The sequence below is a fragment of the Pyrus communis genome, chromosome 7 (assembly GCF_041283825.1).
Source record: "Pyrus communis isolate YQ-2024b chromosome 7, ASM4128382v1, whole genome shotgun sequence".
Taxonomy (NCBI): Eukaryota; Viridiplantae; Streptophyta; class Magnoliopsida; order Rosales; family Rosaceae; genus Pyrus; species Pyrus communis.
The window spans coordinates 25,605,796-25,633,660 of NC_142571.1; the positions used below are offsets into that span (position 1 = coordinate 25,605,796).

The following is a 27,865-nucleotide window of genomic DNA, read 5'->3' on the forward strand; positions in this document are numbered from 1 at the left end:
TTGTCAAACTATGCCGATATCCACATAAATTTCTCTAAAAATTTGATTGATATTTTCCTACAGACAAATCTGGATATGCCTGCTCCCACACCTGGGAGACAAATCTAGCAAAATTTCTTGGAAATGGATTTGAAATCTAAAATAAAATCCCGAAAATAAAGTTTTTCTTTTGAAAAGCCATAACTGAAAAATGTATTACTTAGGGCTGGTTTGGTATTGCTGTGCTTTAAAAAAAAGCTGCTGTGAGAATAAGCGGCTGTGCTGTGAGAATAAGCGGCTGTGAAATAAAGCAGCAAAGTGTTTGGTAAACTTTTTTGTAAAAGTGCTTTTGGGAAAAAAAAACAGTATGATAGTGTTTGGTAAACTTTTTTGTAAAACAGCTGTGCCTGTGTGAAATGACCAAAAAGGGTATATTACTAGATGTGCTATTAATTTAATTTTCTTAACAAATAAAAGTGAATTACTAAATATATTTTATTTTTAGAAGAAAAATATTTATAAACTTTATCTTAAATATTAATTAGTATGACAAACTACTTTAATAGAAATATTTTAGAGTGAATAGCTAGGATTCATTAGTATAAATTTGGATTTGGATTCATTAGTATAAATGGAGGGTTAGAAAAGTTTAAATTTGAATTCCGCAGCACGGATAGAAAAACCCTTGTATCATGTGCAGTGCCTTCCCATCCGGCATAGTGAGAAGTTAGCTGTGGCATTCGGTCTTCTCAATACACTGTGTAATGCCTCCATACGCGCATCTAAGTATATACGTATATGCAGCAGAGGAGCTTTCTGGTTGTTTTAATATGTAAAATTACAAGAATTCAGAAAGCCACAACAAAGATTTTATAACTATGCAATTGTGTGATCCAAATCAAGAACCAGAGATCGTTCATAACGCCAGAACCACGAACAATCCCAATGCCAATACTCGAAGAGCTAAAACTGTGTTACATTATTCATTCTCAATGGGAATCAAGGACGGAACTTAAGTAAACAACATCAAAATGGTATCAAGTGCAGAAATCGAAAAATTCAAGCGTTCCTCCCATGATTAAAATTTATACAGCCCAGCAAACAGGCATTGTCACCAGCAATAAACAGGAGAGAATACAAGAAAAAAGACTTCAATTCAAATCTGGAATCCAGAGTACCTAGAAGCATATGCCGATGGATGGTTTACTACTTTGCTTCTGAACCAATAGAGGTGACTTTAGCCTCATCCAACTTTGGTTGGTTTGTAGTAAGTCCTTCCAGCGTTTTGTAAAACTCCTCAGGAAGAGGACCAGGTCGGTGCAGAGGAACATGTTTGGGAACTGGAGCATCGTTCTCGATCACCTCACATTCGTAATCATCAGGAACACCCCATGGATCCCACTCTGCAATGCAAGTCAATACAGAACGCAAACTATTACAAACAATCCATTGTATATTGTATCTCAAAATGTCAGCTCAAAAAAGAACTTCATACAAAGGCAACAGAAAGGCATCAGTTTGATCATCAGAATGATAAAACTCTGAGACGGAATAACCAAAAAGTCAGCATTAACTAAAGCATGCAAGTACACAATGGCTAGTAAAAACCATAGTTCACAGTTCACACAAACAAAGATTCCTACTTTGGACATTGAACGAGAGTTTGAAATGCTTCAAAGTGAAGAAAACAGATTTGCTTATTATATGTTCCACTTGAACTTGGATTCAATTGTGTCCATTAATTGCAACCACCACCCGCCCTCTGCCACCCTCTTTTTTCTTCTTTAACCACCTCATATGATATGCATTACCAGCATTCTGGGGCAATCATAGTTTCTTCGGAACTGATAAAATCAAGTACCCACCTTTCGTTTCATGACGTAGTAAACAAAAAACCCGACTGCTAAAAAATTTATGAACTTCGCTCACTTTTCCCCTAATTTCCACTACTAGAAATGAACAACTTATTAAGTTACCATCACAAAACAAAACTACACAGCCAATTCGATTACTTTTCAATTTCTCATCAACCAAACTAAGAAAAAATGTCGAAATCACAAACAAGCACTCAATTTCCCAGAATAAAACCACATTTCTGAGCTAAATTCCAATTTTCATGGCCAATGTCAATCCCAAAACACAAATAACCATTTTCAATTTCATTTCTTTAAAAAACGAGAACAAACTAAATAAATCAATTACCAAAACTAGCAATAAAAATAACATATTATACTGACCGATCATCTTGCCGATGAGAGTGAGCTCGTCGCGCGCCTCCTCGATGAGCTCCTCGACCTGGCCGCAGCCGAGCTTCCTCCACAAACCCTAATTTTTTCCCCAATTAATTTTTTCCACAAACCATATCACCTTCCCCAATTAATTTTTTCCACAAACCATATCACCTTCCCCAATTAATTTTTCCCCACCCTCCATCCCCAATTGTTTTTCCCGACACCAATACCCTCATCCCTTTGCTCTTCCCACCCCTCTTTCCCTAATCTTCCCATCCCTAATTTGAAAAATCCAAACAAATAAATAACAAATTTTTACAAGAGAAGCTTACCTGGAGAAACCTGGAGAACGAGAGATCGAGAGAGATCGCTAGTTTTTGGAACGAGAGAACGAGAGAACGAGAGAGATCGCTCTGGTTCGGGTTATGTGCGAGAGCTCTGAAAGGTGAGAGCGTAGGTGAAGGGAAATGAGGGCAGTTTTGGGTTATTCAATATTTCATTAAACGTACACTGTTCGCCTGTGTGTTTTCAAAATAAGCTGTTTTTGGAAGCTGCTATTTGCAGCTTCTTGTCATCTTCAGGTTTTGGGCTTTTTTTCACCCCAAACTTTGAAACAAAGCTGCTTTTCAAAATTTACCAAACACCAAAAATTCTCATAGCTTTTTTTCATAGTAGCTTTTTTTTTAATCACCTCAATCTCAAACTGCACCTTAACCATATAGATTTAAGCCCAAAAAAAAAAAAAAAAAAAAAAAAAAAAAGAAAGGTTGATCTCATGAAAATAAACCAAAAGCTAACATGAATGCTTGAGAACTCTATTTAAAACTCTGGATATTTATGTACCAGTAAGTTGACGCAAAGAAAGAAGCCAATTTTAGCGTCTGAATTAGGTTCCACAGCTGGTTTCTGCATGCATCCCGTGGTTGACGGTTTGGGGAACACAACAAACAACTTTGGCACTTGCAATAATTCTTCAAAAATGCTATATAATCTTACTACATTTTTTATATTATATTTGTATCACATCTTTAATATGATGAGACCACATGTATTGATGGGTCGTACTTCTATTAACAAGGTGGTACAAATGTAGTATGAAAAATATAGTAAGTATATCATTGCTCTTTTTAATTAGCTCTTTACAAAGCCATGTCGAGCTTGCAGATGTAGTAAAAGGAAACTGAGAAGAAGAAGAAAAAAAAAAAATCAGATAGTGTTATCATAGATAGATGAATGTGACTTAGACGTTATTTATTAAATGCTCGTATTGGGAAGAACAAATAGGATATGAAAAATATGATAAACGTATCATCATCTAGGAAAAAAACGTAAAACATAAAGGCTCGCTAGCTAGTTTTTTTATAGCTAGAGGAAGGTTCATGCAAATGGTACATTGGCAAGTTTCTCCTGCAGTTGCCTTCATATGAGTGCTATCATAGTTAGTACTCTTGCAAATTGCAATGCATTATGCGACGTTGCAAATACGCTATAATATCGATGTCATCTGGGTACGTCAGCATGTTGTTGACTAGATTGCCCCGTCCATGACTCCATGTCGTCTCATGACATTAACAAGAAACAAATAAATCCTCAATAATCATGATGTTATTGTTGATAAGGATGCACACATTTTCTAGTTTCACACACGCTCCTATTTAATCATGTTTCTTGTTTTCAATTTGTTGGTCATAATAAAGAGAAATATGTGGGAAGCTGATACAGGTGTATGAAAATCACTTCCCTAATTGATATTGTTGATTTGTTATTGGAATAGTGCTATTTGAGAACATCGCTACTATGAAAGTGATATTTGATAACTTCACAACTATAAAAGTGCTATTTGATAACTTTTTTCTGGATTTTTTTTACAAAATAATACATTTACACTGATGAGGTGGAGAAATAAATCTACCTGGGGTAGTATAGCCTATGGAGCCTTTTATGACACTGGAATTATTTTCATGCAAAGGAGATGGACGAGAGGCATCCCGGAGGTACCGACAAGTACCCTGGAAATGTTTTCGGCTAATCTCATTAACGTTAGTCGCGCATGATAACAAACATGAGACTAGACTAATAGTTGGTCCAATCTAGTCTAGTGATAATCTATGAGGGCAAACAAACGCCCGTCACTGCTAGATGACGCAGAGACTTGGGAATTAATAGACATCGTAGCCTTGTGTCAATAGAAAGAAAATTGGATTAACGCAGTTTTTAGCTTTGATTTGTCAAACTATACCAATATCCATGATGAGGCTATTTTATACTATATATTATTCCCAATTCTTGGTATATTTTTGTTATTATTTCGGTGAGATTTTAATGCTTTGTTATGTATTTTTAATGTAGGATATGCGAATTTTTTATGAGCATAAAGTAATCAAACGGTGGAATTTTTGAGTGATTCTAATTGGAGCGGGTTCGTGAATCTGTCAAGAAGGTCGCTTCAAAATTTCATAATTTTATCCCTAAGCATCTGATCGTGGCGAATTAATTTATGCTCAGCGTGCAGTGCCGGCAGATTGAGCTGCAGAGTTTATTTGCAACTTTTGAGCATGAAGATGATGGATTTTGAACTTGGGCTCTTCTTGGAACTTGAAGATGAGGTCCTAATCCTTAATTTGAGTAATTTTGGGCCTGATTTGGGGCCCTGAAAGTCTATATACATAGCTATCTCTTTGCTTGGTAGACTTCCTAGTCAGAATAGGAATGATATTTTTAGTTATCTTTTTATTATTTTATTTCCTAGTTTTTAGAAAACCTTTTCTATGAGGGCTTTAATTTGGAGTCGTATAACTAAGGTTTTTTAGCCATTAGGGTTTGGGTGGAGAAGACACGCATTATTTTGGAGAACTTCAAACCTTTTACCTACAAGGTATTTTCAATTTTTTTCTGGTTAATATATTTTCTTTAGTTTTTATAGTTTTTCATAACTAATTTCCGTTTGCTAGGGTGATGCCATGAGCCTTAGCATAAATATGTGATTTTATTAATTTGCTTATGAATGAATGCATGCTTGCCTTGAATTATTAATCACCGTTATTAAACTTTCTAATTGTCTTAGTGATTCGCGGCAATTAGGGTTTTTAGATAAGTAATTTGATGCAATTTCTGCTAGAACATCACCCTGAAATTGAAGAGGGCTTCTTGTGATTAGTAATTGTAAGTTCACTTAAGGTGAACATCACACTCTGAAGGGTTGCATGGTTTTTCAAAGGGTTTTTGCAAAGCTTAATCAGTCTTGCATGTTTATGTTTGATCTAAACATCATAGATGGGTTGCATGTTAGATATACGTTTTCGCTTAAACATCACAAGGAAAATATGTATTAGGAAAGTCTAACCTTCAAAGCATGTATGTAGAAATTCATAAGTAATTGGTAAAATTGCATAGGATTGTTAATGATGACAGCATAACCCTAGTGTTTAAATTGTTTTCCAAAACCGTTTTCTTTTGCTTTCTTTACTTTGTTGATCTATTTAATTGTTTTTATTTTAAATTCGTTTTTATTATTTTAAATTTCAAAATCAACATTTTTGAAACTTTGTTCTAAATAATTAGCTAAAAATTAGTTAAATACAAATTATTCATTCAATTCATGTGGAAAATGACCTTACTTGAGTTGCTATACTACGACAACCTTGTTCACTTGCAAGTATTTTTAAGTGTTTTTATTTTTACTTTTGCAGGTGGTAAAAATCCTATCAAGAAATACATAATTTCTATAAGAATTTGATTCGTATTTTCCAAAAGACAAATCTAGATATGCCTGTTCCCACATCTTGGAGACTAATCTAGCAAAATTTCCGAAATGAATTCGAAATCTAAATAAAATCCAATAAAACTTCTCTTTTGAAAAGCCATAATTGAAAAAATGTATTACTACCGACCATATAGATTTAAGCCAAAAATAAAGAATAAATATCGAACATGTAAAAAGAATTGCTGGTCTCATGAAACTTCTCCAAATAAGTTACAAAAGGAAGTTAGAATTATCAAATGCATTAACAAGAGAAACCTTTCCAAGAGGTTTAAGCTTATTGCAGCTGAGATGGAGCCTCTCCAAAATTGTATTCTGACATTTTATCACTCATAATTCCAAATTTCCAAACAAACATAAAGCTGATCTTACAAACAAGTGTTTTATGTCTCATAAGGCGAGGCATAAGAACACCAAATTAAAATGGGTTTTTATCACAAATGGTCTTTGAGATTGATCAAACTCATCATTTTGGTCCCTTATTTTCAAAATCAATCAATGTCGTCCTTAACATTCACTACCACACATCAATTTGGTCATTCGGTTAAGATTCCGCCAATTATTCTGTTAGTTTGTATGTGAGACCCACAAATCTAATGAAATAGTGACATATGGATTGCACAAAATAAGGGGTTTTATAGCAAATGGTCCCTGACATTGATCAAACTCCTCATTTTGGTCCCTGAGTTTCAAAAATCGACAAATTTGGTCTCTGACTTTCAATACCACACGTCAATTTAATATTTCCGTTAAAGTTTTGTCAATATTTTTTGTCCCACTAATCAAATTATAAGGTGCCACGTGGATTAACTATAAGATGCTATTTTTTTTAAGATTTAAAACTAAAAGTAAAATAAGAAACCAAAAACCAAAACTAAAAGAAAAAAAAGCCATCATCGTCTTCATCAAGGTAAGCTCAAAAAGAAAAGAAACTATTTTTTGTTCCACTCTTCATTCTCTTTAATTGGTCATTTTCTTCAAATTTAAATTAAATTTGGATTTGATTTTATTGAATTTAGATTGAATTTTTTTCCAGTTGGGGTTGTGGGATGCCAGAAAAATGTCAGTGCGGAATACTCGTCCATTGGTTCACTCTTAAAAAAATAGTTCCTTATTGTTAATTCACGTGAAGCCATATGATTGCATTAATGGGACCACATCAACACACAAACAAAAAATATTGATGAGATTTTAACGGAATGACTAAGTTGATGTGCGATAGTGAAAGTCAAGGACAAAATTTATTGATTTTTGAAACTCAGGGACCAAAATGAGGAGTTTGATTAATATCAGGAATCATTTGCGATAAAAACCCTTATTTGTGAAATCCACATATCATCATTTCATTCAATGTGTGGGTCCTACATACAAACAAACAGAATAGTTGACGGAATTTTAACAGAATGATCAAATTGATGTGGGATAATGAATGTCAGCGATGACATTGATTGATTTTGAAAGTGAGGGACCAAAATGATAAGTTTGATCAATCTCAGGAATCATTTGTGATAAAAACCCGATTAAGATCATTTACAAGCAAACATAAGTTTGATCAATCTTAGACTGACAAATTCCAAATTTCCAAGCAAACATAAAGATGATCTTACAAATTAAGATCATTTACAAAACATACAAAATGAAATTGCAAAACAGGAAAATCCACCTCGTCATCATTCAGAAGATCACCATGCAAAGTTCAAGCATTGTCATGGGATTTTATTTAATGATAACAGGGTATTATTACTCACTACTTGGATCGTCATCACGGACACTCTCTAGGCGTCCTAGTTCCAGTTAGCACATCCCTTATTAGACTCAATTCAGCTACCACATTGCTCATGTCTTTTCGCTCTCTCGGCATTGCTACAGAACAAGCAACTCCAACTCTTGCAATGGAAGTCAAGCACTCCACAACCCTTTTTCTTTGATCATTTTGGGCATGATTCCCCCTATTACTTCTGGGATTAGTACTGCTGCTGCTTTCAACTATTTGAACGAGTAGTGGATCACATATTTCTCTCACATGTTCTGGTAGGGCCATCATAACAAAATTGTGCAAGTCCATACCACCGTTAAACATGTCATCTGTCGGCCTCTTGCCAGTTAACATCTCTAACAACAGTATTCCGTAGCTATACACGTCGCCATATGTTGACACCTCGCCTCCCATTCCATACTCTTTAAGTTATATGCACAAAAACGTAGCTTTGTTCTTATGTGTGACTTCAAAAATCTCTTGCTATATACAAACCATAGTGCAAGCACAAATAAAATACATACAAAAGAAAATTTACCTGGGGGAGTATAGCCTATGGTGCCTTTTATGACATTAGAACTGCTATCGTGCAAAGGAGATGGGCAAGAAGCATCCCGGAGGTACCTTGCTAAGCCAAAATCACCAACACAAGCAGTCATGTCACTGTTTAATAAAATGTTGTTGGGCTTTATATCACAATGAACTTTTGGCATGTGGGAGCAGTTGTGCAAATAATCCAGAGCACACGCTACATCAATGGCAATGTTAACTCTTTGAGTGAGATTCAGATTCTTCGGCAGATTGGTCGGCCTATCTACTCCTTCAGCTGATATGTGCAACCACTCATCTAGGCTTCCATTTACCATGAACTCATACACCAGAGCTTTGAAATCGTTTCCTTGAAAATCAATGCTTGAACAAGCAGTCAGTAGCTTGACAAGATTTCGATGCCTAATGCTTTTCAAGGTTTCACATTCAGATATGAAACTTCTAGAAGCTCTTGAAGTTTGAAGATTGAGTACTTTCACAGCAACATTTCTTTCTTCATGCTGGTTGAGAATTCCCTTGTACACCGACCCGAAACTTCCAGCACCAATCAGATTTGAAGCAGAGAACCCATCAGTTGCTTTGAGGAGATCTCCATAGGACAGTTTCAAGAGTGAAACCCCCAGTGATGATCCTGAAGTTGACTTAAGCGCTCTAGCTTTTCTTGATCGATAAAGAAGCGCAAGTAACAACACTAAGACCAAGCCGACAACCCCACAGGAAACTGAGATAATTAAGTTCAGCTTAGGAGATAACCCTCGCTTAGCCTGAGTGGAGATGCACTTAGGCAATCTTAAGTGAGGTATACCTCCACAAAGCCGTGTGTTTCCCACAACAGATACCGCACTTGCATTCTTGAAAACTCCTTGGATTGGTACTGCACCTTCAAAATCGTTAAATGAAAGATTCAAATTCTGCAAGAAGGGGAAACTCTCCAAGTAGTTGGGAATAATGCCAGACAAGTTGTTGTGAGAGAGGTCACATTCTTCAATTCCTCTCAAAGAGCTCAAGGATTTAGGAATTGTCCCCTGCAATGAGTTCCCACTTAGATACAGACTTCTTAAACTTGTGCAACTCCCTAAGCTTTGTGGAATCTCACTAGATAACTTGTTTTCAGAAACATCCAAGAAAACAAGATGCTGTAAGTTACCTACTTCCATGGGAATGGATTCAGTAAGTTTGTTTCTAGATAGATCCAACTCAACAAGTAAATTGACAACTTGTTTTGGAATTGGACCGCTAAGATTGTTGTGGGAAAGATCCAAATATAACATAAACCTGCAGCCTCCGAGACTTTGTGGTATGTTGCCTTGTAACTGGTTTGACTGGAGAAGCAAAGTGCTTAATGAAGTAAGATTTCCTAGAGATGATGGAACACTACCTGACAATTCATTCGAATTTAGAAATAGCTCATAAAGCTTATTCAGTTTACCTATTGAACTCGGTATAGTGCCTGCCAATAAATTTGCAGAAAAGCCTAGTCTCTCCACGTTGATAAGATTTCCAACCCCGATGGGAATGTTTCCGCGTATTTGATTGTCAAGAAAATTTATTGACCTGAGCTTTGTTGAGAGATTGCTGATAGATTCAGGCAGCACTCCGCCAAAATTATTAACGCCGACAGATAAAACTTCTAAATTGGTGCAATTAAGTAGAGAAGATACGAAATCCAAGCCACCTTCCTCATTATTTCCAAGATTGTTCTCTTGAAGATCAAGCCAATTCAAATTTGACAGGCGTGCCAGACTAGGCACTTTTCCAGTAAACTTATTGCCTGCAATAGAAAATAGTAAAAGGTTTGAGGCATTGGAGATTGAAGCTGGTACTGGTCCAGTGAATTGGTTGGCATGGAAAACAAAGATTTCGAGGTGTGGAAATATAGTGTGGCCCAAGCCAGGAGGAAGAGTTCCATGAAGGTTGTTTTGAGGTATATAAATGACTTTAATTGACGAGAGGTTGTATATGAAGGGAGGGATGGTACCATTCAAATAATTTTCACCCAAAGAAAAAAACACTAAGCTTCTCAACTGGCCAAGGCTATTTGGAATACCTCCATGCAGATTATTTCCAGATGCAGATAGCACCTGAAGAGAAGAAAGATTCCCGAAAGAAGGTGGGATTTTCCCATAAAAATTGTTCCTGCCAAAATCAAGTTCCTGAAGCTTGGACAATGAGGCAATTTCAGTTGGAGGTTCGCCACTAAGAGTGTTGCCATATAAGCGCAGGTATTGGAGGTTACAGCAACGTGATATGTTGAATGGGATATGACCACCGAAGGAGTTGTTATAAAGGATTAATCTTTCCAAGCGGAACAAACGACCAATTTCTGGAGGGATGGTGTGGCTGAAGCTATTGTTTTGGAGGCGTAAAATCCTCAGAAAGCTCAAGTTTCCGATGTGGGGAGATAGGTGGCCTGCCAGCCTGCTTGATTGGAGGTCGAGCACTGTAACCCTCTGGTGTCTGCGGCCACAAGTAATGCCTGGCCAATGACAGAAGTGGAGGGATTCATTCCAAGAGCTAAGGATGCCCAAGGTATCGGTCATGATTTCAGCTTTGAAGGCAAGCAAGGAAAGCCTATCCACCTCATTTCCCGCTAAACGGGAGGAGGAGGCAGAGCTAAAAAGAAAGAGAAGAAAGAGCGGTTGCATGAAAATAAACCAAATGTTAATATGAATACTTGAGAACTCCATTTTAGCTAGGCTGCAAAATGAAGCTCTGGATGTTTATATAACTGTCAGTTGACGCAAAGAATGGAGTCAATTTCAGGGTCCGAATTGGGTTGCACAACTGGTAGATTAAGACTAGGGAACACGACAAACAGCTTTGATAGTCTGTGAGAGCAAACAAATGCCCGTCACTGTTAGATTAAGACTAGGGAATTAATAGACATCACAGCCTTGTTAGTCAGCAGAAAGAAAATTGGATCAACGCGGTTTTTAGCTTTGATTTGTCAAAACTATACCGATATCCACATAATTTCTCTAAGAATTTGATTCATATTTTCCTACAGACGAATCTGGATATGCCTGCTCCCACACCTTGGAGACTAATCTAGCAAAATTTCTTGCAAATGAATTCGAAATCTAAATTAAATCTCAAAAATAAAATTCCTTCGAAAAGCCATGACTGAAAAATGTATTACTACTAACCATATAGGTTTAAGCCAAAAAAAAAAAATTACCGAACATGTAAAAAAAAATGTCGATCTCATGAAACTTCTCCAATTAAGTTACAAAAAGAAGTTAGAATTATCAAATGCATTAACAAGAGAAACCTTTCCAAGAGGTTTAAGATTATTGCAGCTGAGATGGAGCCTTTCCAAAATAATACAAACCTCTATTAGAAAAGCGGTAGAAATAATAATACAAATATGTGATAAGTGTTGCACTACTCAAGTAACTTACACGTTGGTTCTTGATGAAAAAATAAGACATTGACGTTTTACATTAGAATTATCATAAAAAGCAGAAAGTAAAACGTAGAGATCTGCTAGCTAGTTTTCTACTGTATTGGTTTTTAAAAAGCACAAAGTAGGTAAGCCTAGAAATAGTGCTAAGGCGTTGCTGCGGGTCTTTAAAATATTTAGGAAATATATCAATATAGAAAACAGAGGTCTCTTATGCTGTGAGTTTCAACATTGTATAGAAATTAGAACATATAAGAATTGTATATATATATATAATAGCGATACTATTTACATACATGTGGAATGTAGGAAGGAAATTAGTCCTTTTGTTCTGAATGAAGATCACTAATTCCAAAATACAATTTTAAGAACCATTTCCCTACGGTTGAACATCAAGAACCACTAATTTTGAAATACAGATTAAATTTCTCTCCATGTTAAAAAGCATGTAAGCAGAGAGACAAAGGATGTGGTTCCTATTACCGGTGGGATTAGCTTGTAAAGACTTGTTCACTGTGTTTTGAATATTGGTCTCCACTGTAACCACCTTTGAGAACTTTTCTGTAGATAATTCCACTGTAAAAAGAAATCCATGTTAGAATGCGTTTCTATTCATAACACGTTTAATACTTTTTAGTTGACCATGATCGGGATTTTAATGTTGTACGTCAATATATAAAATAGAACAAAGCCACTAACAATCTAAAAATATCATACAATTGATAGCGGTATGTACTTTTGGTAGATAATTTGTAATCAGATTGCAAAATATTGGGATGTCTAGTTCCTGCAAGAGTGTATTATCCTTAGCAGAAGGGATACTTTTTGATATTTCCTAATTGCCCAGATGAAATCATGGCTAATGCATCACAATATGTCATAAAAAAAAAAAATCTTAAACACAAAGATTCATCATTATAGCCTAAATTAACATCGCATTATCATATCGGAACAGACAAAGGTACTCAAACTCAAGTGTCCCACATGCTGACATCCAACAAACCAATCAAAAAAATTTCTCTAGTGACTTAAAAAAAATAAAACATAGAGAACTATCATAGAAAGCAGAAAGTGACTTAGTGGAATGTTAGCTAGTTTTGCACTTAGCTAGTTTTCTACCTAAGTGGAATGTTAGCTAGTTTTGCACTTAGCTAGTTTTCTACCTTAGTGGAAGGTTAGCTAGTTTTCTACCGTAATGCAAATGGTAAATTGGCTTGTTTTCTACTCTCACAATTATTACTCTTGCAAATTGCGATGCATCTGTGACGTAGCAAATACTCTCTGTCTTTCATTTTTTATGAAAGTATAATATTCATTAAGGAGACGAGAAAATGTACAAGAGGTTAGAAGGTTTGAAAGAGTGACCCCTGAAAAAAAACTACTTCACTTTAAAGTTAAGCAATAAAAAAAGTGTTTGGTAAAAGTGAAATATGCTGCTTATGTTAAAAATAATGGCTCCAAACAACTTTTAAAAATAGCTTGTAGGTTGCTTTTAAAAGTTATTTTAATAATATGCAGAGTTAAGCCTTTAATACATATTTCAATTGTTGTAATGTCTTCATTAATATTTTTAAAATGACATTATTTGCCTTCCACACATATTTTATCCCTTAGAGAATAAAGTGACTGTTATGACCTACCATTACAAACACTAACCTTACACTATCAACATCATTACCACCACCACAACCATAACCGCCACAACCACCACTACCGCCACAACCATAACCGCCATTACCGCCATTGTCACTACCATCATTGCTGCCGCCATCACTGCCACCACTAGCACTACCACCGTCCCTAGCACCATTATTACCTCCACACCCCAACCACCACATCCCACTATTAGCACCACCACCATACCTCCACTATAACCACTGCCGTTACAACCACAACTGCCACCACCGCCATTAGCACCATTATTACCTTTACACCCCAATCACCACATCCTGCTATTAACACCACCATCATTCCTACTACCATCACCACCATTGCAACCACCACCACTACCTCTATTACCACCATTGTCTCCCCATTCCTACTACTATATCCATTTTGTCATTGTATATAATTATATTACTTTTACATTAAAATTTACCGACGCTTTTACACTACTTTTCTTACTCACATCACTTTTAAAATATAGTTAACTAAACGCTCATCTGCTTTATTTTAAAGCTGATTATTCTTAAAGCACAACATAAGCATTTTTTTTTTTTAAAACACAGCAATCCCAAACTGGCCCTTAGTCTCACGCACAATCTTGTTTAATTATGTCCCTTGTTTACGTTTAATTTATTTAATTTGTTGTTATAATAATAAAGAATGTGTGAGAAGCTAATAAGAGTGTGAAAATCACTTCCATAATTGATATTGTTGATTTGTTACTGGAATAGTGCTATTTGAGGACATTACTTTAGTCTAAAGTAGGATCTCCAATTGCACTGTCTAAGTGAAATCATATCGGAACAGACAAAGGTACTCAAACTCAAGTGTCCCACATGCTGACATCCAACAAACCAATCAAAACAAAAGATGCATAAAGGGGTCTTGAGTTTTGCCAAATACACCACAATGAATATGCTTTACCCAAATGAAGGAATAGACTTACCATCGTAGGAAACTCATGCCTCCTCTCTACGAAGGTTTGCTGGCTCTCTGTTTTCTCACCTGCAATTTAGACCCAATGCGCAGAGGCATTTCAACCATAAAATTCTAAATCCAGAAACATCTAAAAACAAAGAACAAAGAACCGAGAAAACCGTGCGTGTTTCTCTGACATATTTTATCAAACTGGTGATAGGCATTGAACAAAAGATACATGTGAATGCAAATGTTGCTTGTAAACTCAAATGGAACGCGTAAAATTACACTCTAATATGGTTTGGCAATTTCATTTCATTAAGTGATTTCAAATTCAATAATCAGAATATAAAAGAAGAAATATGAAAAATTACAGTTAGAAGTCACACATCAGTTAAAAAGTTGAAAAATAAGCTAGCTTGCGTAGGGAACTATATTTACACCTACAGAATAATAAATACAGCAAGCTAGTACTGATGAAATAATCGAAAAAGGCAAAATTAGTTTTTATTTCTTCCCGATATTAAAAAACTCAATATAAAAATCGATCCGCTTTAAACCTAGAAATTCAAAACCAAACTCTCACCAAGTACTAAAACTCCGAAAATTTTAACCCTTAGAGTTCACTCTTGTTATAAAAACTGAAAGAAAAAAAAAACCATAAGCTCTATGAAAAAAAATAAAAATAAAAAGGCAATACTAGCATACTACCCAAAACCCTAAAAGTGCAGAAAACAGCATTCTCCATATACACGAAAAATGAAGAACTGATTGATTCCCGCGTATTCAACTTTCATAATACACAGAAATTACAAATTTGGTTCCACAAAATCCCAAAACTATGTTTGAGTGAAGAAATTTAAGATTACTAAGGAATTTTAAAATGACTGAAATTGAAATAACGAGATTTTATTTTCTAGAATTTGTGAATTTTCTTGTTTGGTAAACCTAAAAGAATAATGGAATTGAATACAGAATTTGTTATTTTTAAACTCTAAATCATAGAAAATGGGAAATGACACCTATTTACATGGAATTTAAACTTAGGAATTGGAGGTCTCAAATCCCAAGTTTTTTTCCATGCAGAAATTCTAAATTTCTATGTTTATGAATCCAAATAAAGGAATTGGTATATGTCAATTTATAAATTCTGATTTTTACCTAAATTTCAAGTTTATTTCCTTCATCCAAACATAGTGTAGACTTCACTTTTGTTATAAAAACTGGAAGAAAAAAAAACCATAAGTTCTATAAAAAAAAAATGCAATACTAGCATACTACCCAAAACCATAAAAGTGCAGAGAACAGCATTCTCCATATACACGAAAAATGAAGAACTGATTGATTCCCATATATTCAACTTTCAGAATACACAGAAATTACAAATTTGGTTCCACAAAATCCCAGGGAGAAGCAAAACGAGAAACTAAAATGTCAAGGATGAGGGTCTGCAGCCCTGATTTTCATATCCACAAACGCACAAATTCTTATATTTTCGAAAGCATGCGCAACCCAACACAAAAACTAATAAAAACTTAAATAATACATGAATCGTCTGTGTTTTGCTTTGCAAACGGCCAAGGGAATAGGAACTAAAATAAATTCCCTGACCAACAACCTCTCAATAACCAAGCTTGAAAGCATAAAAACAAACCCTTCAATCTTTGTGCGCAAAATTAATACCAAAATAAATTCGACCCCATTTCCACAATTAAGAATCAAATTTGATAAAAAATACAAATTTACAGAATTTCACCCAAACAAAAAGAGAATAGTACTGTTAAATGCTGAGAAGAAAAAACCAAGGAAGAATGGAAAATGGATTTTGCCTGGGGACTCGAGCAGGGAAAGCTGAAAACAGGAATCGATAACCCATTAAGAAAAAATGATAAAGAAAGCCATTGATGTGTAAAATCTAGAACTAATTGATGAGAATAGGGGGGTTTTAAGGGATAATTTCTTTTAATTAAACTTTCACTTTAACCTTTATTAAACTCATAATTGAATCGGACAGTGTAGTTTTTAATCCTTTTAGTGCGAAAACCAAAGTCCGAAAATCCACTCACTGCAATGGTATAATTTTCACTAAAACTCATCGCATACACAAATCTACTAATCCTTTTTGTTATCATCATGGCATGATCTATAACTTGAGTTTAGTTAAAATTCCAAAAATCCAATAATAAAACAAAACATTCAAACAAATCTAACACCCAAAAAAACATAAAAAAAAAAACCACCATAATTGGGACAATTTAATTCCCTAAATTCTAAGGGAATTATCCAAGATCGACCAGAGCACACAATTCAGATTAGGTCTCCACAACAGACAAAAAAAAAAAAAAAAAAAAAGAGAATCTTCATTTCTCAAAATTCTGAGAGAAGCTTACCCCCAGACTGAAGCTCGAAGAGCCTGCTTCGTGGTAGATGTAGTTCTACTGCGAGAGACAGTTGGAGAAGCAAGGTTCTAGTTTTTGGTTGAGAGAAACAAACATGAATCAAAGAAGAAGCAGTGGACGATTAACTTTAAAAACAACTAAAATCGAACATGCATTGCCTGAATTTATCTCTTGGGATATATGCATGTAGAGAGAAACCAATTGTATCGATAACAAATTACTCGCTCCACGAACTGAACATTAAACTACTATGCAAGTTCCAGTCTTGTGCAATGTTATCGATCTTGTTTACCCTAGACTGGTTCAAATCTCAGTATCCCACTGCAAAAATTGAAAACATTTATCTGAAAACATTATGAAAGATATTTTTAAGACTTGGCCTCTGACTTGTGAAGTACCTAAAATTACAATTTGTTTTATAACTTTCATTAGAGAAAAAGCCCAAACTCCTTTAATCCAATCAAATTACACATTGCAAGCATTTGATTCATATCATTAATTAGCATTAATCATAACCCGATCATGATTCATCGAATCCCAACATCAAAATCAAATGAAATTCTACTATAATAACGTTAACAACAGTTTACTTTTGAATCTACAAACACATTTTCTAGTATCGTGTCCCATGTTTCTTGATCATTGCAAATTTGCAACCACCAGAATCCAGAGGACCTCTAAAGCTTATGCATCACCATATGGTGCACCACAAAAAATATGTAAACTGAACAATTAATCACAATAAACGCTACATTCTTAGTAAAAGTGCAGCATATGGTAAAAGATGATCTTTCAAATTTGGAATGCAAGTTGGTAAACAACAATATCGTAGGCAATCATTATACAGTGTCCACAATATTAGGAATAAATGTGCATGCAGATGTTTGTTAATGTATCTCTAAGTAGATGATTAATTTAGTAAGACTACTTTATCAATTTGCCACTGAACTTTATGATCACTGTCACTCGAACTATTTTAATTAGAAATTTACTCCCTCACCGTTAAATTTCTACACATTCCAACCATGTCAATGATAAAACGTTGCAGTAGCTTCAATTACCTGTGCACAACGCCCTAAAATTTTCTCTCGGTGAGGTTTAAGTAATTAAAAAATAATTATTCCAAAAATTTCAACAAACGTAATTAATTTGGTGATTAGCAATAGCATACACTGATACAAACAAAAACTTGAATTCCAATGTCATGATGATTAATCCAAATATAATGAGTAGTTTTCAATTAAAAAAATCTAGTAAGTAATTACAAATTATACAACCAAAAATATGCGATCGTGATTTATACTGCAAAATTTGATCAAAATAAGATGATGATTAATCCAGCTGGTTTCTTCACTCCTATTACATAAGACAAAAATACCTACATCAATACTACATAAGTTCAACAGTTCCTACGAAAAACCTGTATTTAACCAACCTACTTTTTCAAATGGAATGTGGTATCTGAAAAATGAGAAATTCAAAAACTTTGCCGCAGAAATTAAAAAAAAAAAAAACAAAAACAAAAACCAAACACTTACTATGCATTATCACTTTAATTCTAATTGCCACTTCAAGCTCCCTAGCTTTTGACGCATCATGATCATACTCATAAAGCCCTGACCATGAAACCAAAATCATTACTTTGACAAATAAATATAACCAACAACAAAAACAACTAAGAGTTTGTTTGGTACTCTACTTTAATCCAATTTTTTAAATTCAAAAACAATTTTCAAGTTTTAGCCTTTAAAAACTTGTTTGATAAAACTATTTTAAAAAACTGAACTCAAGACTAATTAAAAAAATATAATCTATTCTCTAAAAACATAAAAAGTGAGTTTTTAGAGTTTTTAAACTTAAACTAACTCCTTTCTCCCCCCTTACTCCAAATCTATCTCTCTTTTCTTCTTTCTCTCTTCTCTTTTTTTTTTTACCTTTTTCGTCTCTCATCCAATCTACTCTCTTCATTCTCTCAGTACTTTCTCTCACTCCTCTTCCTTTCTATCTCGTCCGATCATCTCTCTTCTTTCTCTTTCCTTCAATCATCTCTTACTTTCTTTCCTCTTCTCTCCTCTTTCTCCCTCTCCTGCGACCCGCTCTTTTTAGATCTCTTTGTCTAGTTTAAGTCGTAAGATTTAAAAATTTTAAATCGCAAACCAATCAAGTTTTTGAGTCTTAAAGAAAATTGTTTTCAAAAAATGTTTTTAAGAAATGTTTTGAGAAATGATAACAATTTTTAAATAGGATACCAAACAGGCCCTAAATTTTTCAAATGGATTATGTCAAAATTACCAGCCGAATTACTGAACACCAAGATATCGAGTCGGAAAACTGATTTGCAATGCTCCAACAAAGACTCAAGAAGGCCAAGGTGTCAAGGAATAAGGTGCAGTGATAGTATTATCCTTATCGAAAACAATTCTTCAACAAAAATGTATGTGCTGCACTTGACAGGCATCGTAAACTTGTGAAGCATAGCTTTGCAGGATACGTTTTTAGAAGTCGAGCCTATGCATATGAACATAAAATGTTAAATACATTTTTCCACCAGTGTCTTAAGCAAATTTTAGATACATATTGAGATCTCTATAATTGACAGAGGCATGGAGCTTGTGAAAGTCACATTTTCCATTGATTGAATATCATAAACCACAATTTTATTCAATTAACCAAACCCAAATCAAAAGAACCAAATTTTAGGCAACAACTAATCAAAATAACATCGCACAAACCCCAAAAGTTGCACCAATTCCACACAAAAGTGTAAACTCGTACGGCAATTACTACAAGCTGAATCAAAATTCCACTGTTTAACACACAGTGTTTTGGAACTGTGTAAATAATTTAAAATCAGAAAGAGTCCCGATCTTTTTTTAAGCTCACAAAATTTAAGCAAAATGCAATTCCTAACAAAGAATCTGAAATAAATGACAAAAATTAATTTTCTTTACATGTCATTAAGAGGTTGAAGCAATAATGCACCTTACCTGGGGCGATATAGCCTATGGAGCCATTTATGACATTGGCAGTGCTTCTGTGTGAAGGAAGTGAACACGAAGCATCTGGGAGGTACCTTGCTAAACCAAAATCAGCAACACGGGCAGTCATGTCGCCTTCCAAGAGAACGTTGCTGGGTTTCAAATCGCAATGAACTATTGGCATATGAGAGTGGTGGTACAAATAATTCAGAGCATTAGCTATGTCGATGGCAATGTTTACCCTCTGAATAAGGATCAAATGCTCCTACACAATGGGTGCCCCAGGCAGTCTATGAGCTGAAAAATGTAGCCACTCTTCTAGATTTCCATTCGTCATGAATTCATAAACCAAAGCTATGAAATCATTCCCTTGAAAATCGATACCTACGCACACGGTCAGTAGTTTTGAGCGAATTGGGAAGGGTAATTTTGTCCTCTCGGTTTTGAGCGAATTAGGGGTAGGTCTGCCTTTGTTGTCATTCGATGAGGGTTTCGGAGAGAGAGAGAGAGAGAGAGAGAGAGAGAGAGAGAGAGAGACGGAGACAGATCGCGATGGAAAGAGAGCGAGGGGGAGGGGTAGGGGTCTCAGCGCCATTGCTGCAGATGGATTTCACAAGTGGGAGATGGGGGATGGTCAGAGAAAACCATAGGGGCCGTCGGGAATTGAGGGGTAGGGGTCATGAATAGAGATTGTCATCATTTCTGCCTTTTTTATATGGTTGTGGTGATTAAAAGGCTATGAATTATTTTCGAATTTTTTAGTACTGTTAGGTCAGGTTTTGGGGGATGGTTGTTTCTCTATTTATTCCCTTATTTGTTTCATTTTCTCTCATTTTGGGGATTCTTCTCTCTGTTCTGTATTTGTTCTTTGCTTTAAGGTCAGTTGCCTTTATTTTTTTGGAATTTTTTGTGGGTTTTTAGTTCATTAATTAGTGACTTTGTGTTTAGGTTTTTCTTTTGTATGTAATTAAATCGATATTGGGTTTTGGTTGTTGAAAATATGATTTTTTTTCTGCTTAAGCTTCTTGCTCATTTTTCTGGGATTTTAGGCTTTCAGTTGCAAGGGTAACAGAGAACCCTAAACCCAGAAATCGGTATTGGCATTTGAATTAATGAATTTTCATTTTCTCTCTCAAAACAATTTGTTAATTGAAAATTGTTTTCATTCTGCTGAAGGTGGTGCTGAAATTGGATTTACATCAGGACAAAGAAAAGAAAAACGTGTTGAAAGCAGTCTCCGACCTTACAGGTATCAATTGTTTTTTTAAGCATGTTGGTTTAATTTGGTTCTATGAAAAACTTAATGTACAAAAAATTCTGAGTTATTTCATTCATCAGCACCTACTGAGTTCTTTGTATTGGTTGAGAAGTTATCTTTGATGATATATATATATATATATATATATGTATGTATGTATGTATGGGTTAATTATGATTGTTGAGGTGCCTAATCCATGAACGATGAACGGGACAAGATACATTAAATAGATCATTACTGGTGCTACGCTGTGTTTGTACTGCCGCTTAACGTTGTTTTCGAGAATTAAAGTGCTTTCGTTCATGATTTTTATTGGTGGTTCCGAATTTTACATCTTGAAAATTTTATTTTTCTAGCCGAGATAAGCATCCGGCTTGATCAAAATCATTACTAAAACAAGTCGAAGGCAATCTGCATTGCGGGCAGTGTCATCTCTTTTTTTGCCCATTTATATCATGCTTGCCATTGCCATGCAAGTGTGATTTCCACATGCATGATCCATTCGTATTTATGGTGGAAAATATATAAGGTTCAGAAGAAGAATTCCTTAAAATGTTTCGATTATCTTGCAGCAGATTTTGTTGTTCTGGTTTTTCATTCTTTCCGTGATTTTCAATTGTGGTTTCGTGCTGGGAAATTGGAAAGCTCTGAAACAATATAGTTCCTGAGCTAATGTGAAGATTTTGGGTTGAATACTTTGATTCCGTTTTTCTATTTGCACTTAGAAAAACAGAGGATTGTGGTTAGTTATTGTGCTGTGAAGCTTCTATTTTTTCTTTTTATGCCCAAGACTGAATTTGTTCTCTCCGCTGTTGAAAAGTACTTCCAACTCTCTCTCTCTAAAAAATATGATCAAGTGTGAAGTTTGGTTGTTTCTCTCTCCAGAAACTTATATTCCATATTGCACCCATCAACTCTAATCATTCCTTAATGCTGATGGTTTTGTTCATTTATTTTGTTTCAGAAGTAAATGCCTAAAGTTTTAATCTTTTGTTTCAAAAATAGCTTGATGTTTTTGATCTTTGTGTTTCTCTCTCTAGATGAAGCTTAACCTTTCTTATTCTTACTAATCTAGAAGTGGGTTGAGTTCTAACCTTTGCTTTCTATGGTGTTTAAAAAACTCTTAATATTTTATGGGATTAATGCTAATTTCTTTTGCTTTTGACAGAAGATCGAAAAATTACACTAATTTACTTAAAACTACTGGGAGAGGAATTCAAACCCGCAATGATCTTACTCTCTCGATCTTTTTTATCACAACCCAGTTTTTTGTTTTCAGAAATCAAGTTTTGTGCTTTCATTTTTTGTAATTTTATTTCATCCTTCAATCAGTTTTTTGTTTCTTTCAGGGTGAGCCGCAGTGATCTCGATGTGACCCAGCAAGTTCTCCCATTCGTCAGGAATATCTTTATGCATCCTGAGGCTTGGCTTGATTTCCCTCTCTCCGATGACAACAAAGATTCAGATGGTATCCTCTGCTTCGATTTGTGCATTTCTTTGTGTAATTCAATTCAATGTTCTTTGTTTTCATCAATCATTTGGTTACCTTATTGTAAATTAGTGTGTCAGTTTATGGTCAATGTTCGTAAATGATCAATTTGAGCTATTTGTGTTGCCAATACAGAGTTTTCGATTCGTATTTGTTTCAATTGTAACTTTGAATTTAATGCATTGTATGGTGATTCAATGAGCTAGACCTCAGTTCAGATTCTTATGTAAGGACTTTAACTTTAATTTTTCCAGTGAATATTAAAATTTGAATAGATGTAAGAATTTGCAGTAAGATACAAAGAAGTTCATAGTAGCTGACTGACCTCATTTATATGGAAAATGTTTTGCAGGCTGGGTTTACTGGAATTGGGGTTGGTGTTGCTTGCTATGGTTTGAGACCTATTCTAGAGGCTATGACCTTTATCTTCTCAATGCAGGTTTGAGATTATTTTCTTTTTGTTATAATCTATGGAAAACTTTTATATTGGAGTTTTAATGTTATATTCAGTGGTTGATGTCTTGGCGCTAAAGATTCTTTGGGATTCTCAGAAACTATTTCCATGTAAATGCTAACTGAAAGATTCTGATCATCTTTCTAGATCAGTTGGTCTATTTTTCATTAAAGGATTCTGTTCCGGTGTTTATTGCAGGCAATAGACACATCATCAATTCTACTGCAAAATCAAATTATGTCTGATGGCTAGATAAATGTACCCATTGTTTGGAAGAGGACCAAATGGTGCTGTTGCTGGTGTTGGTGCCCAGCATTCTCAAGTACTGTTCCACGCGCCTTTTCTTTTTAGTCTCTTTACTACTTTATTACATTGCCATCTTTTACATGTTACCTTTTGTTTGTTTCTGATCTATCATTTACCCACATCCACAGCATATTTAGCCTTCATTTCTAAGTGAGTTGCGAATGAATTTGAACACTTTTATGATATGCTTTCAGTCAAGTATCTGTGGTTAACTATTGGTTACAGTGAAGTTCTAAATTATAATTTCTTCAATCTTTCAGATGGTAGTGTCATTAGTGCTGGGATGGTATTGTACAATCAAGTCGAACCAATTACTGGATCCCCAATTTGACCGACTCAACATATATGCCAAGAAAAATAGTACAAATTAGATTGTGAGGCCACACTTTCAATCAACTCATCTTTAGCAGCTTTTGGTAACATTAAGTATTCAAAGAGTGCGAAGGGCAGCAGCTTCTAATTGCAACTAAAATATCGGAGGGTACACACTATGTTCTACACCCTAACGGCTCAGCCGTGTTTATAGTAAATTTCAATGAACCTTGGGATATGCCGATTCCCTCTCTGTGTTTGAAGATGGTCAGAATTTGTTGAACATAGGCTGTCAGTCTAAATTTGTTACACTTTAGGTGCAAATTGAAAGAATTATGAAGATGGACGGTTTTAGAAATCCGGGCGGACCTTCTTTCTTTTATTGTATTGCTCTTAATGTAAATTCAGTATAATATGAACGCAATCTAAGACTTATTCTTAGCATGTAGATTCAGCTGTTTTGATTGGTTACTAAATTATTTAGAAATGAGTGTTAAATTGTGATTACGGTTTCAAAACCAGCTGTGTAGCACGGGCATTATTACTAGTCACTACTAGGCTTTTTAGCTAAAATGGTCCATGAGATTTGCATAACACATCATTTTGGTCCTTGGCATTGAAAATCAATAGAATGGGTCCTTGAGATTGTTCAGCATCCATTATTTTGGTCCTCCCGTTAAAAAATCCATTAGTGTCTTGGAGCTCTTGGCCGAAAGTTTGGGCAATTTTCAAAGCTTCGTAACTCAATTGTTTCTTAACCAAATTCGACCCATAATATATCAAAATGAAGATAGGAAAGTGTAGAACAAGATTATACCTATTTGGAAGCCCAATGGTTGCCAGAAATGGTGGGAAAATAGCCTGAAATGTGACTGGTCGGCGGGAAAACTGGAAAACTCGCTAGAAAATGGGTAAACTTTAAACGTTCGTAACTTCTTCAATACTCAACGAAATCAAGTGATTCAAAAACAAAGAAAATGATACCTTTCTTGACAAATAACTCGTCATGGTTTGGTCGGAAAACAGCTCGAAAGTGGCTAACTAGATGCCCAAGACAGCCACTTTCGAGCCATTTTTCAGCCAACCCACAACTAATTAGCCTTTGAGAAAGGTACCATTCTCTTTGTCTAGTCGAGAAATATGATTTTCATTTTTGCATCACTCGATTTCGTTGAGTATTGAAGAGGTTATGAACGTTTAAAGTTTACCCAGTTTCTGGCGAGTTTTCCAGTTTTTCCACGGACCAGTCACCTTTTTGTCTATTTTCTGGCCATCTCCGGCAACCATTGGCCTTCCAAATAGGTATAATCTTGTTCTACATTTTCCTATCTTCATTTTGATATATTATGGGTCGAATTTGGTTAAGAAACAATTGAGTTACGAAGCTTTGAAAATTGTCCAAACTTCCGGCCAAGAGCTTTGGGACACTTAACAAAGTTTTTAACGGAATGATCAAAATAATGGATGGTGGACAATCTCAGGGACTATTTCTATTAATTTTCAATCTCAGAAACCAAAGTGATGTATTATGGAAATCTCATGGACCATTTCAGATAAAAAGCCTCACTACTATAAAAGTACTATATGATTACTTCACAACTATAGAAATGCAATTTGATAACTTTTTTCCTGATATTTTTTTTACAAAGTGATACATTTATTACAATTTAGGTGCAACTTGAAAGAATTATGAATATGAACAGTTTTAGAAATCTGGGCGGACCTTCTTTCTTTTATTGTATTGCTCTTAATGTAAATTCAATATAATATGAACGCAACCTAAGATTTATTTTTAGCATGTGGATTCAACTGCTTTGATTGATTGCTAAATTATTTGGAAATGAGTGTTAAATTGTGATTACAGTTTCAAAACCCACTGTGTAGCATGGGCGTTATTGCTAGTCACTACTATAAAAGTACTCTTTGATAACTTCACAACTATAGAAGTGCTATTTGATAACTTTTTTCCTGATATTTCTTTTACAAAATGATACATTTATACTGAGGAGATGGAGAAATAAATTTGGTTGTGAACTTGTCACTTTTTTATATTCGAATTTGAGACATTTCACTTACTAGTACAGAGTAACACCATTAGTACATAGTACTAAGTATCCTTTCTTGGATATTTTTTGCGAGAATCGAAAATCTCTCACTTACAAGTGAAAAGGAATATCATTTGACCGTAATACTAAATGGTTTTTTTTCTCGGATATTTAGATATGAAAATCAAGGAAAATTAGGATTAAATCGATTTCCAATCCAAATAAACACAATGGTTAAACATATGTTGACACCTGACTTCCCATTCCATACTCTTTAAGTTATAACCACAAAAAGTAGCTAGGTTCTCATGTGCGACTTCACAAAAATCATGATATATAAACAAAAACATAGTGCATGCACAAATAATATATATATATATATATATATATATACAAAAAAGAAAAAAGAAAAAGGAAATTTACCTGGTGGAGCATAGCCTATGGAGCCTTTTTATGACTCTGGAACTGCTTTCGTGCAAAGTAGATGGGTAAGAAGCATCCCAGAACTTTTTTTGGCTAATCTCATTAACGTTACTCCTACATAATAACAAACACAAGACTAGACTAACAGTTAGTTCAGTCTAGCCCAGTGATAATTAGTGAGTGTAAACAAACACCCTCTTAAAGATTAGTAAGAGATGAAAGTCACTGTTAGATGACGCAAGGACCTGGGAATTAATAGCCATCACAGCCTTGTTATTCAATAGAAAGAAAATTGGATCAACGTAGTTTTTAGCTTTGATTTGTCAAACTATACTGATATCCACATAAATTTCTCTAAGAATTTGATTAATATTTTCCTACAAACAAATCTTAATATGCCTGCTCCCCCACACCTTGGAGACAAATCTAACAAAATAGATTTGAAATCTAAAATAAAATCCCGAAAATAAAGTTTTTCTTTTGAAAAGCCATAACCGAAAAATGTATTACTACTAACCATATAGATTTAAGCCAAAAAAATTTAAAAATATATATATATATATCTCAAACATGTTAAAAAAAAAAAAAAAAAAAAGTTGATCTCATGAAAATAAACCAAATGCTAATATGAATGCTTGAGAACTCCATTTTAGCTAGGCTACAAAATAAAACTCTGGATATTTATGTAACAGTAAGTTGACGTAATGAAAGGAGCCAATTTTAGCGTCCAAATTAGGTTCCACAGCTGGTTTCTGCATGCATGCCGTGGAGAAAATTTTCAGCGTGACCGGTACACGGAGTAGTACACCGCGTGTCACTATGTAAATGGTGGGATATGTGTGCTAAAAAGTTTATAACTTAAAAAATAAAATTTTTCATCACTCCTATTAAAACACGTGGTGTACCACTTGTGTTCCCCTCATAACTAAAAATTTCTCCATGCCGTGGTTGACGGTTTGGGGAACACAACCAACAACTTTGGCACTTGCAATAATTCTTCAAAAATGCTATATAAATATACTCTTACTACATTTTTCATATTACATTTGTATCACCCCTTTAATAGGATGAGACCACATGTATTAATGGGTCGTAGTTCTATTAACAACGTGATACAAATATAGTATGAAAAATGTAGTAAGTATATCATTGGTCTTCTTAATTAGCTCTTTAAAGAGCCATGTTGAGCTTGCAGATGTAATGAAAGAAAACTAAAACGAAAAAAAAAAAAAAAAAAAAAAGATAGAGTTATCATAGGTAGCAGAATGTGACTTAGACATTATTTATTAAATGTTCATATTGGGAAGAACAAATATGATATGAAAAACGTGGTAAGTGTAGCATCACCTGGGAAAAAAATGTAAAACGTAAAGACTTGCTAGCTAGTTTTTTCTAGCGTAGAGGAAGGTTCATGCAAATGGTACATTGGCAAGTTTCTCTTGCAGTTGCCTTCATATGAGTACTCTCATAGTTAGTACTCTTGCAAATTGCAATGCATTATGCAACGTTGCAAATACGCTTGTTAAATCGTCTCATGACATTAACAAGAAATAAATAAATCCTTAATAATCATGATGTTATTGTTGATAAGGATGCACACAGTTTCTAGTTAGACGCACACTCCTATTTAATCATGTTTCTTGTTTTCAATTTGTTGGTCATAATAAAGAAAAATGTGTGGAAAACTGATACAGGTGTACGAAAATTACTTCCCTAATTGATAATAGTGCTATTTGAGAACATCACTATTATAAAGTGATATTTGATAACTTCACAACTGTAAAAATGCTATTTGATAACTTTTTTTTTTTTCCCGGATGTTTTCTTACAAAATGATACATTTACACTGAGGAGGTGGAGAAATAAATCTACTTGGGGTAGTATAGCCTATGGAGCCTTTTATGACATTGGAATTGTTTTCATGCAAAGGAGATGGGCAA

At 34.7% G+C, this 27,865-nt stretch overlaps 2 protein-coding genes and 2 long non-coding RNA genes across 11 annotated transcripts; 1 reads left to right on the forward strand and 3 right to left on the reverse strand.

The window, feature by feature from the left end:
- Nucleotides 1-917: 917 nt before the first annotated feature.
- Nucleotides 918-2,611, reverse strand: LOC137735666 (uncharacterized). 3 transcript variants are annotated; one of them, XR_015964121.1, is made up of 3 exons: nucleotides 2,543-2,611; nucleotides 2,217-2,304; nucleotides 918-1,382 (listed from the first exon to the last, which is right to left on the reverse strand). It is a non-coding gene; the product is annotated as an uncharacterized LOC137735666 (long non-coding RNA). The 3 variants fall into 3 exon arrangements; XR_015964120.1 differs by lacking the exon at nucleotides 2,543-2,611 and adding an exon at nucleotides 2,382-2,396 and having other exon boundaries at nucleotides 2,217-2,346; XR_011068673.2 differs by lacking the exon at nucleotides 2,543-2,611 and having other exon boundaries at nucleotides 2,217-2,368.
- Nucleotides 2,612-7,548: 4,937 nt separating this feature from the next.
- On the reverse strand, nucleotides 7,549-10,990 carry LOC137735391 (putative LRR receptor-like serine/threonine-protein kinase At3g47570). Of its 2 annotated transcripts, XM_088696690.1 has the most exons (3): nucleotides 9,705-9,845; nucleotides 8,265-9,597; nucleotides 7,549-8,148 (listed from the first exon to the last, which is right to left on the reverse strand). In XM_088696690.1, exons 2-3 carry the CDS (start codon nucleotides 9,544-9,546, stop codon nucleotides 7,733-7,735), a joined length of 1,698 nt encoding a protein of 565 aa, XP_088552816.1. In that variant the 5' UTR covers nucleotides 9,547-9,597; nucleotides 9,705-9,845; the 3' UTR covers nucleotides 7,549-7,732. The 2 variants fall into 2 exon arrangements, with proteins under 2 accessions (XP_088552816.1, XP_068330915.2); XM_068474814.2 differs by having other exon boundaries at nucleotides 8,265-10,990.
- A 938-nt stretch (nucleotides 10,991-11,928) lies between these two features.
- Nucleotides 11,929-17,212, reverse strand: LOC148695957 (uncharacterized). The gene is made up of 3 exons (XR_015964128.1): nucleotides 16,652-17,212; nucleotides 14,290-14,348; nucleotides 11,929-12,254 (listed from the first exon to the last, which is right to left on the reverse strand). It is a non-coding gene; the product is annotated as an uncharacterized LOC148695957 (long non-coding RNA).
- A 2,419-nt stretch (nucleotides 17,213-19,631) lies between these two features.
- Nucleotides 19,632-23,905, forward strand: LOC137733288 (uncharacterized). Of its 5 annotated transcripts, none has more exons than XR_015964125.1 (6): nucleotides 19,632-20,308; nucleotides 20,815-20,887; nucleotides 22,065-22,364; nucleotides 22,738-22,824; nucleotides 23,038-23,161; nucleotides 23,406-23,905. XR_015964125.1 is itself a non-coding variant. In XM_088696691.1 (6 exons), exons 1-5 carry the CDS (start codon nucleotides 20,122-20,124, stop codon nucleotides 23,082-23,084), a joined length of 513 nt encoding a protein of 170 aa, XP_088552817.1. In that variant the 5' UTR covers nucleotides 19,632-20,121; the 3' UTR covers nucleotides 23,085-23,161; nucleotides 23,406-23,905. The 5 variants fall into 5 exon arrangements, 1 of the variants encoding a protein (XP_088552817.1); XM_088696691.1 differs by having other exon boundaries at nucleotides 22,246-22,364; XR_015964122.1 differs by having other exon boundaries at nucleotides 19,636-20,732; nucleotides 22,246-22,364.
- Nucleotides 23,906-27,865: the final 3,960 nt, after the last annotated feature.

Excerpts from the sequence above, each read along its gene's own strand:
- LOC137735391 (XM_068474814.2), bottom strand. The coding sequence starts at position 10,962 with ATGGAGTTCTCAAGTATTCATATTAACATTTGGTTTATTTTCATGCAA. Across the intron at positions 8,149-8,264 it reads CATAGGCTATACTCCCCCAG|AGTATGGAATGGGAGGCGAG; the intron begins GTAAATTTTCTT and ends TATAACTTAAAG.
- LOC137733288 (XM_088696691.1), top strand. The coding sequence starts at position 20,122 with ATGAGGGTTTCGGAGAGAGAGAGAGAGAGAGAGAGAGAGAGAGAGAGA. Across the intron at positions 20,309-20,814 it reads GGGCCGTCGGGAATTGAGGG|GTGGTGCTGAAATTGGATTT; the intron begins GTAGGGGTCATG and ends ATTCTGCTGAAG. Across the intron at positions 22,365-22,737 it reads TGACAACAAAGATTCAGATG|GCTGGGTTTACTGGAATTGG; the intron begins GTATCCTCTGCT and ends AATGTTTTGCAG.